At 47.8% G+C, this 10,499-nt stretch overlaps 1 protein-coding gene across 1 annotated transcript; it reads right to left on the bottom strand.

The window, feature by feature from the left end:
• Positions 1-9,860: 9,860 nt before the first annotated feature.
• CHC_T00004641001 (hypothetical protein) lies at positions 9,861-10,106 on the bottom strand. Its single transcript, XM_005716039.1, has one exon. It carries the CDS (start codon positions 10,104-10,106, stop codon positions 9,861-9,863), a length of 246 nt encoding a protein of 81 aa, XP_005716096.1.
• Between the last annotated feature and the right edge of the window lie 393 nt (positions 10,107-10,499).

Here is a 10,499-nt window from a genome sequence, read left to right as displayed (position 1 = left end):
ATGGCAGATATGGAGGTGTTTTTAGCCAAGAGTGTGGGCGAAAGACACCTCCATTTTTCATATTGGCAGGAAAAATCATTACGTCCTCTTGGTTTCAACCTTTGACAAAGGAGGATTGAGTGAACTGCAGTTGCTCAGAAGAGATTCATGGATGCCTGATGACGCTGTTGTGTTAACGTCTAGGAACGGCAGTATGGAAAAGTGCCTTATTAAATTTGCGGTAAACCAAAACGCACGGTATGCTCGCAAGTGGGTACCACAGGACAAAAAGTATTGCCTAGCATTAGACGGCCATGCCCCAAGAGAGGGATGGGAGTGGTTCGAGTACAGTAGCACTGCTGGTTGTGCAGTCATGCAAAGTTTGGCGAACACGAGCCATTTCCTACAGCCCTGCGATCAGTACGTGAACAAAACGTTCAAACAAGGTACGAAAAATGCCCGAAATAATCTTTCCACAATAACATCCGTCGATATAATGACAGTCCGAGTGACTGCGACGGCTGCAATGGCCGCATATCATGCCATTACACTTGTTCGTATTACTGACTGCTTCAATAGTGTTGGAATGTAGCCAGTAGACTATAGGGTTCTGAAAAAGGTTTGAAAAAGATCGTATTCGTAAGAAAAGGCTACGAGAATCCAACAAAGGCCTTCATCGAGCTGTGGCGCATCCGAAGTACAGCGACAGAATGACAAAATTGTCGTCGAAAAGCTGAAGGAAAATGTAAACAACGAAAAGTCCGCTTCACTTGCGATAAAAGGGGCAGAGATGCTCCTCAAAAGTCATGACAGCGTGAAAGAGATTGTCATGAATGCAAGTGCTCCCAGGCCACAAGGACCAAAAGCACAGAGTCACACGGGCAGAAAAGAAACGATTCAGCAGGGAACTCCTGCAATATATCTGACATTTGGCGATTTGAATGCGCACAGGAAGCAGAAAAATTGAGGGGGATTGGCTACAGCGACAAAAGGCTAAGGAGAAGGCGAACCGGCAAAGAGAAAGAGAGCTGCAGAAAGAACAGAAGGCAGAAGCAAAAAGCTGAGGGAAGACAAAGGGTTGGAACGCATGAAAAGTGGCAAGGCCTCAGAGCCTGTCAACTAAACCAAGAAGCGGGCAAGAATCAACTCCGATTCCAAAGGCGCAGGAAGGCCCCTCCCCAACGTGCATCAACTCCTCATCATTCCGCATCAACGTTGCCGCGTCCGCGTTACTTGGTATCCTCGGTGCCAGTCAAATTACTAAGTACTGTAGACCTCTTTCCAAAAATCCGTGTATTGCTGCCGCACCAATAAAAGAAAACTCGGCGTTTTTTTGATCCAGTACGACTAGAGATTCTGTATGTCCTCCCAGTAGATTAGCAACGCAGAGCATCCATCACCACCAGTCTGACTTCATTTGGGCAAGGGGAAGTAGTTTTTAAGTTAATTTTAAAAATATATTACCAAATTATGGTTTCGAAAAAGGGTACCCTTCTCACCGGATTAATGGTAATAATAGTGTAATTTGGGTACCGTTCAAACCTCAAGCCTATGCCTTCCCCGCCTTCTCATCATTTCCACAGTGCATCTCAAAACCCCATACCCGCACAGGAACAGTATACTCCTCCCTCCTCCACCCTACGCGCGCATTGACTCGGCGGTGGCGGAATGCCACCGTCAATGAAAGCGCAAGCGCTCGCTCACAAGAGGCAAATCGCAAAAAAAGAAAAGAGGAGGCAGCTCGACGCGCAAAGCTCCTTTCCTTATCCGAAGGGGGCTACAGCGCCCTCAAAGCGTCAGGAAAGACAGGCGTGTCTCGATCAACCGCCGCAAGAATCCAAAAAGCATATCAGAGCTCAAACACGGACGACTTGTAGTTAACTGAGCTCTGAATGCCGCTCAGCACGGCTTCGCCGTAGATAAAAACTTGATGAGCACAGTACACGCCAAAAGTTTGGCAGATCGTTGCGCCAGATACGCAAATGGCTTACCCTCACCAGACGCTATCCGTTCATTTCGAGCTCGTAATCGCTCCCTCGCTTACCGTGTTGCTGCGAATGTCTCAAGCGCACGCCTCGCTGCTGAGAATCAGTCTCATATACTCACTCTGGCGAAAGCCCTCAAACGCGCCGAGGAAAATCATCCAGGCAATTTTTTTGGACCCACGTCACATTTGGAACTGGGCCGAGACGGCTGTCTCAGGAGAGTATGGTCGAAAAATCAGTTGTTACACCTCCTCACATACCCACAGCGGTGGTGTGAGGAGGAGCATACGCGACGCTGGAAACCATATGACTGTTGGTATTGCTGTAGCAGCCTGCGGAACCATTGCACCTCTATTTCTCGTCGCTTCCGGGAAGCGAGTTGTGGGCACTTGGAAGGAGCCCCTGAGCGACCTTGAATTTATTGACTCGCGAGGGATACCTCCTGGCTTTGTGGATCACAGTTGTTTCGCTCAGACACAACTCTTCACGTAACAAAGAATAGATCCGTGGATCGAAACATAATCGTCAAAATTGCAGAGCACATAAGCAAGCATGCTTGAAAAACTATCTGCCCAGAAAAACAAATTGTGCTTTTGGTGGACGGAAACAGCTCCCGTGATGGGCTGCAGTGAATTGAGACGTGTAAAAGATTGAATATTATCGTTGTGCGGCTCCCCGCAAACACAACGCATATTCTCGAACCCTGCGACCAATTTGTGAATCGCTCATCTCAGGGAACAATGTGGAAGACGAGGGACGAATTTCTCTCTATGAGCTACCTATCATGGGCGAATACCTCTTACAAAATCAAACTAGCAATTGCAGGCCACCATTCCATCACACTCGACGATGCTCGAGCGTCGTTCGTCAATTGCTGTCTTTGGTCTATGGACTACCGTTTTATATAACTTGTTCCCTCTTATTGTACTCTAAATGGCCTCGAAACAAGATCTGGTATCTCCTATCCAAGTACCGGGCGCCATTTTGTCAATTGGACCTCACATGGGCCATGCGGACGGAAAGCCTCAAACTACGAAAAGAAATTCAAGAACTGACTTATGGCAGGCTACCCGCCTCCCACGCTCTTGCACAGGTTGTTTGTTTTCTCCAGTCCCATTGCAGAGTCCAGAACATATTATCACACGAAATCTGTGTCCCTCAAACGGCATCCTGCACTCGCACAGCACGTAAAAATAGTGCAAAAATACAGGGAGCAGCTGTTCTCACTTCGAATGTTTCTCAAAGGCTGTCGGAGGCTAACGAAACTTCAAATCGCGAACAGACGAGCTCACAGGCTATCAAGACACGTAGTAGGCTGATGTAGAGGGAGTCTATTTGTGACAAAGAAAACGTAGATCCTGCTGGAGAGGCGAAGGTTACCGGAAACCAAGAGAGCAGTTTTTCCGATTCTTTAGATGATGTTCCCCTGAGTCAGTGGCCGACACGGAGTCGATCTGGTGTCAAGGGGAAACGGGGGAGTCGCGATTCCGGTCCGCAACATGCCGCAGCACAAAGTCTTCTCGGTTTGTCGCAGCCTAGGTAAATGTGCTGCGGTATGGGTGCCGAAATTGAGCCGGATGGTTCGTGGGGCAGTCAAAGAGAGATTTTCTGGTACTGAAAATCTGGGCAGTACAGGGGGAAAATGGTCGATTTTAGTAAATTTCTAAAGTTACTGGAATTGAGCCGATGAGAAGGGTACTGTACAAATCTTCCCGGTGATGCCAGAAAAGGGGCCTAAAATGAGACTGAACAAATCGTTTTCCTGATCTTCCGGATTTTCGGTGGGAAGGAGCAAGAAATCTTTGCCTCCCTACTTGATTTCTGCAGTGTGTAAGGATAGATCTCTGTGAGAACTGCACAACCTCTCTCATTTGTAGAAATGTGGGGAAAGAAGCTTTTCGAGCACCATTCATCCGTTTTGAAGTGCCATCTTCGAAACTGACGCGCCCGTTTTAAATGGCAGCTGGTTCTTTAGGCGTCATCAGAATCTTGGGGCTTGAATGCATTCAAAACTGCTGTCCCGATGTTCTGCAAGATGTCATTGCGAAGGGCAATCTTGTCGAAGAAATTATATCCACATGGACTCCTTAAACTTGCGATTTCATGTGTAAATTTTCGTAAAAAATCGCTGGCCGCATTTAACGTACATCCCTTGTTTTCCGGACGGTGGCTTTCTCATGTTGAGACCGAACCTGCTCGTCAGGTCTGTGTACTTTGACCCTTCGCTCTGCGGGGGCGATGAAACAGAGGAGCTGATTTACGTCATATATCGAGTCCGTGCAGAGAGCAACATGTCGTGCACTACAGCCACGTGTGGCGGCTGTAGGCAGAGCGACGTGCGTTCGTACGCGTAAGGGAATTCGGGAGACCACCCGGTGGATGACCGAAACCGGGATCCGGGCGCGGCTTGCGCGGTAGAAAGGTAGAACTAGAGTCAGCAATAAAGAGGAAGAATTAAAGGAAAAACAGAACTAACAGAACGGACAGCACAGTAGTTAACGTAGCGCTCGCGCGGTTGGGTCGACTCGCGCGGGGAAGGCAGTTGGGATTCCAGGGGTGTAGATGGCTCGGTCGGTATGGGCGAGCCAGTACCGAGTCGAGGCTACAACCTGGGATCCAGAAACCAAGGTAAAAGACCCGAGGCTTCGTGCCTCTTTACTTTGATTATCGGGTTGACTATATAGTCCCCCGTCGCCGTAGTGGCGAAGCTAAATTATACTGGAAAGTAGAACAACTAGGAAATACCCGGTGTAGCCCGGAGGGGACGAAGTACAGCGCCCATAGGACCTAGGGGTTGCGGAGGGATTACACATGTCCCCGGGGAGGTCCGGTAGAGCGGCAGGGGAGTCCACATGTACCCGTGGCACTCGTGGTGGCGGCGAGCGCGATTTTGGCGAGATTAGGACAGCTGTCCCGGTACGGAGTACAGTGCACTACACAACATCTGCGTTTCTGCTTGCTGCACCTTGTGTCCGAGTCAGGGCCTCTCTAAGGATTGCTCGGTCGGGCATGTATGGACGTGAGTGAACCAAACATCGCTCCGGATTGGTTCATTGAATGTTTTTAATACATCTGATACTTTATATGGACGCACATGGACGAAAATAATTAACGTCACAATTACAGAGTAAGCTTTGGCAAAGCAATAGAGAAGAAACCTATTGGCTATCACCAACAGACATTTATCCATTTCTGATCGATTCGAATTCAAAAGGGTTTGAAAAAGACGGTAGATTTGCAAAACCTCTTAGAAAAAGAGCCCCCTACAGTAATCGGCGAGGTCCTTCCAAGCTCTCCGCGTTCTGTACCCCAGCTTGTACCGATTCCGTGCAGCAACCTGTCTTCAGCCCGCCCATCACAACCTGGGAAATGGACCGAGAACCATCGCGGGGAAAGCGTCTCTCGTTCTTTTCACCTTCACGTATGCCCTCCGTCGACTCCTGTGGCGTCCCGCTGTGACGAAGCAGAAATCCCAAAATCATTTGCACGACAACTGCGCAGGCGCATCTGTTCAGCCTCCATCCATGTCGACGGCCATCTTCAGGTTCCGTTCTCAAAATTGTATGTCTGTGTTATCCGCAAATGAAGCCTGTATGGGATCCTTGCGATCCTGATAGAACAGATTAGAATCGCACTTGTGGGATGCCTACCGCAACGATCGTCAGTCCTCGTGCCGATTGGTGTCTTCGCTGAGTAATCGTCCGCTTATGCACATCTCCGGGACGCGATCTCGCGATCAGTGCTCGAGAGCGGGAAAGACGGCTCCGTCTGCCCGAAGGCATCCAGCTCTACAAGCCAAGACTGTCTCCTTTCCTGGTGACTCTGCTTCAGGATATTGTTCGTTCGCCTCAGCCTCCTGCTTGACTCGCGGGTATATTTGGCCTTTGGGGGCATGGGCGAATCTGTCATCATCTGGGACTTATCTTCATCAATCAATTTCCCCTCAAGTTCTTTCTTGATACTATGCCCGAGTTCGTCTCGCGCTTCAAATTCGTCTTGTACATAAATTGCCTCATCTGGTCATGAAGAACACTGCCGTCTCCTCCTCTTACGCCTGTTAAATCGTAGCACCTCATGGGACCAAGTGCCCTTATCTCTGGACGTAGAAAATCGTTGGTCTCGACCAGCCTTGACTTTATCCACCCAGGATGCTCGGCAACGGACACCTTCTTCGAAGGAAGATGCTTATATAGAAGAAATTGAAATAGCAGAAGACAATCTTGTTTATTATCTATCAGTTCGCTATTGCAGCGACCGCATCTAGGTACGAGCGTGCACACCGCGAGAAGTCACAGTTAATGGCACAGAATTTGGCATCTGTCTGTTCTTCCCTTTCAAAATCGCAACCAGAGCATCATGCTTCGCACGAGAAGGTCCAGAACGCTGGACCACGTGTCTCGCTGTGACTCCATCCTGCCCTTCTGGATGAAATTCTTGAGAGAGCTCTTCCGTCTGCATGTATCACGCCTTAATATCCTCTTCCAACATGTCCTTTTCCTCCTGCGATAAACATTCGGTTGCCGATTCCGGGCCGTCATGTTTCGTACAAAAATTGTGCAGTTTCATCAATAAACAAACGATATCGGTGCATCTGGTCACCGAGTACTCCAGTCCGCATCTCAGAATTCGCCATCGCGCTACAAGCATACCAAAAGCCTGCTCTATGTGAATGCGCATGGAAGAAAGAAAGAAATTAAAATTCATCTCATCGTAGTCAGCATTATCCCTAGAAAAAGGGGTTATCAATCTCTCCGTGCAGGTGTAGGCTTCGTCACCCACTATGTAAAACGAATCACCGAGGATTCCAGAGTCAAGATCCTTCTTGAGTCCTGACACTGCATAGGCCAGTGCATCGTGAGTCGCCCCTGTGCACACTGCAGAGCAGTACCGAAAAATATAATCTGAATCACATAGAGCTTGAACTGGGAGAGCGTAAAAGCCTTTGCGTGAATAAAAAAACGCCGGGTTCTCACACGCGGCCGGCTCTTTTTCTTAATGCAAATGCCGTCCAAAGCCCCCACACACCCGAATAGGGGGCTTGTTTCGGGGCGCGATGTCTGAAAACCTTGCGATAGTCTCTGTAGAACCATTGATGTCTGAGGAAAGCCCTCCAAGTGCAGACGCGCTATCAACGCATCGCTTGTAGAGTTGAATGCGTCGAAAATTGTCGACTCCTTCACTTGATATGCCAAACAAATATCACAGTAGCTCCCTCCAGCCAACATCCTCAACGTAATTGCAAGCCTTATGTCGGCTGGAATTGTTTCTCTTCTATATTCTGATGCTGATACAAACCGACGATCCAACAGGTCGTGAACAGTGCTAAGCAGTAGATCAAATGTAGATCGAGACATACGAAAAGTCTTTCTGAACATTTCTGGGGCGTAGAAGTCCGTGATAGTGCTGAAGGAAATGGGAGTTGTAAAGAGAAGAGTGTGGTGCCCAGAAGCTCTATTTCTCTGACGCGTTTGAGTTGACAGGAAGACACAGCTTCCAGCCATCGCCGCAGCTCCTACAACAACCGACGAATCCGAGTCTTCTGTCCAGTCTCGAGCATCCCTTTTCGAATTGCGCTGTCCATGATTCTGTATGTCATCCAATGCGGAAGGCGAAGACAACGATGAAAGTTGTTGACTTCCTACTTCAACACAAGATATGTCCTGAGAGAACGATGAGGATCTTTCAGAGGAATAGTCAGAATTTTGAGCCATTGCAGATCGACAAAAAGTACTTGTTTGACATAAACATGTTAAAACAGAGGACAGAGAATCAGGAGGTCTCTGTGCAGATGATGTAGAAAGATGGATAAAACCATAGTAACTGGGCTGAAATAGAAGTTTACCATTCTAACAATTCGTCGACGGTAAAAGAAGAAACAGGAATGCGAACGGATGGATTACTCTCCTCAGGTGATGTTGATGGATCTATTATTGGGGATGGTGACGTCAAGCAAGATCAGCATCTTCGAGATGATGATACAGTACTGGGGATCTTAATCCGTTTCTAGATCAGATCATCTGACAGCACCGCGGCGCAATGCATTATGCACCTTTTTTTAAAATCTCTATTAGTACTTTATGTCAGTTTATCGCTTTCAACGTGGTTAGAGAATCGTTTCCAAAATAGACCCCTTGCAATGGCAAAAAGCTAAGTATTTCCCCAAATCCATCCGGCCAAAAAATGTGAATGTGTAAATTAGTAAAATCAATTATTTGCGCATTTGGTCGATCTTTTCAAAAGATGACAGCATGAGTTCAGTTACAGCAATGTCATTCATAAATGAGCGGTCTTTTCAAATCGGTGCAAATCTTTGCACAGAACAACTACAGTGTACATAGACATTTGCGACTGCGACACCTCCATCTCCGAGAAGCCACATTCAGCATCCCCCAGCACTTCGGCCGTCCTTAAAATGGCCATCGGTATCGGCCAAGCCGCCACAGCCTTGCAACTTTTGGCAGATGCCGCATTAACTCGCCAACAAGAGCTGGAAGACTACGGCTCGGAGCAGGACCGTCCCGACTCTGACGAGGATTCTGACTCCGACTCCCCAATTTTTGATACCTTTTACAGTAACGGCGGATCAGCGACCATTCTTCAGCTTACCAACTTCAATGCAGCTCAGTATCAGACAATTTGGGGCCATTTTAAAGATCACATTCTCCAAATTTGGAACACAGGGAGAGGGAGGAAGTCGGCATACAAGGCGAAAGACGTCATGTTCATGCTATTGGTAGTGGTAAAAAATGGAGGCCAATGGGACTTCCTGGGGAAAATGTTCGACATCAAGGGGCCGACGTTTGAACGTCTCATCATGGGTTATATGGACATCGTTTCCAAGGAGATTTAAAACCGATATGTTACGTCTTTCGGCAAGCGGTGGGGAATGGGAAGAGTAATAGACAATCGCCGAACGTTTAAGAATTTCCCGTATGCTCGCTACGCAACGGACGTCACATTTCAGCAGGCTAACAGGCCGACGGGTGTCATGCAAGAAGGCAAAAAGTACTTCAGTGGAAAACATAAGCTCTATGGCTATAAGGTCGAAGTTTCTGTGCTCCCGATTGGAATTGAGGTTGGTTGCAGTATCCATTACCCGGGGTCTGTATCCGATATCGACATCTACCACGACATGATAAATTTTCATAAGGTTGCGTTGACGAAAAGTGGAGAGGATAACGTTGTAAACGATATTGGCTCGCTGGTCGACCAATATCCGGACCAGTGGGCTGTGCTTGCTGACAAAGGCTACCAAGGTGGAGGTGAATTTCTACGAACTATTACCCCGCAAAAGAAACCTCAAAACGGAGCTCTTGCAGCAGAGGACGATATTTTTAACCGAAAGGTCGCAGGGGATCGGATCATTGTGGAGAATTTCTTTGGGCGCATGTGCGGCCTCTGGACTGTAGTGGCTTCGAAGTTTCGATGGAGTGAGAAGAATTATGACAAGTTCTTCCAAATGTGTGTTGGGCTCACAAACATGCATGTGCGTTGGAATCCGCTACGAGCGGAAGATGTGCAAGCCTTCAGAAGGGTGAAAAATCGTCAATATGCTATCGGCGAGCGGCAAGGAGAAAAGAGGAAAAGGGCGCAAGAACGCTATCGACAAAGGCGTCGTCAGCGCATGGATGTTCAATTTCGCACAATGGCCCCCTCATGTGATGACTTCCAGCCATGAAACTGGCTGTGGCTGTTCGGGGGGCCTCAAATACGTATAGAGCGTTGGTTTGGGTACTCATAAACAAATTTACAAATGAAAAGGTGTTTGCGTATTCACCCGATCTCCAATCATATATTTTTGCGTGTGTACAGACATTTAGATTATTTCTGCGCTATTTCACACTTCCTTTTTGGCTTGGCACTTGAGACAGTTCCAATCAACTGCTTTGAAACTGACTATTTACCTTGGAGAGCTACAGAGATAAACATCGATACAGTGACCCCCAAAGGTGGCGACCCGAAATAGGCATAAGGGTCACTGTACCGGAGGGGGTCACTGTAGTGGAGCAGGGTGCAGACGGCGCACAGACCCCAAAACAAAGGGGTGAAGTCCATCTTACAGGCCTGACAACATAAATGGCGAATAAAAATGGGGCTCGCAAACATAAAATGCCACGTTAAGCTGGCGCGAAAAGAAATCATTGCAAAAATAAGTGAAAAATAAGCAAACAGGGACACAAAGCACCCTTGAAATCAACCTTCACCCCTAGCTTCAAGCCCATCCAGGAGCAAAACCGTATTCTCGGTACTGTGAAGGCCACTGACGAAACCTCTGAATCAGGACTGACAAAAGCAGCGAGTACGATTTTTTCTCACCACGTGTAAACACACAACTCTACAGTACAAGATACACGTGCATGAACGTTACAATAGGATCATCGCAATAAAGTTAAAGCAAACCTCAGAGTCTGCAGCGAAAACACAAAGGCATCTTACGCAATCACGTTCCGAGATGTCGTCTTCGACCAAACGTTCCCAACCTACCCTTGAAACAAAGCAGCAAGTTTTGCGGCTACTTGGAGCCAAACCAGATGG

Source organism: Chondrus crispus, genomic scaffold, assembly GCF_000350225.1.
Source record: "Chondrus crispus Stackhouse genomic scaffold, scaffold_24, whole genome shotgun sequence".
NCBI lineage: Eukaryota > Rhodophyta > Florideophyceae > Gigartinales > Gigartinaceae > Chondrus > Chondrus crispus.
This window is presented reverse-complemented; position numbering and strand designations above follow the sequence as displayed.

Coding starts and splice junctions, on each gene's coding strand:
- CHC_T00004641001 (XM_005716039.1), bottom strand. CDS start 10,106: ATGATTTCTTTTCGCGCCAGCTTAACGTGGCATTTTATGTTTGCGAGC.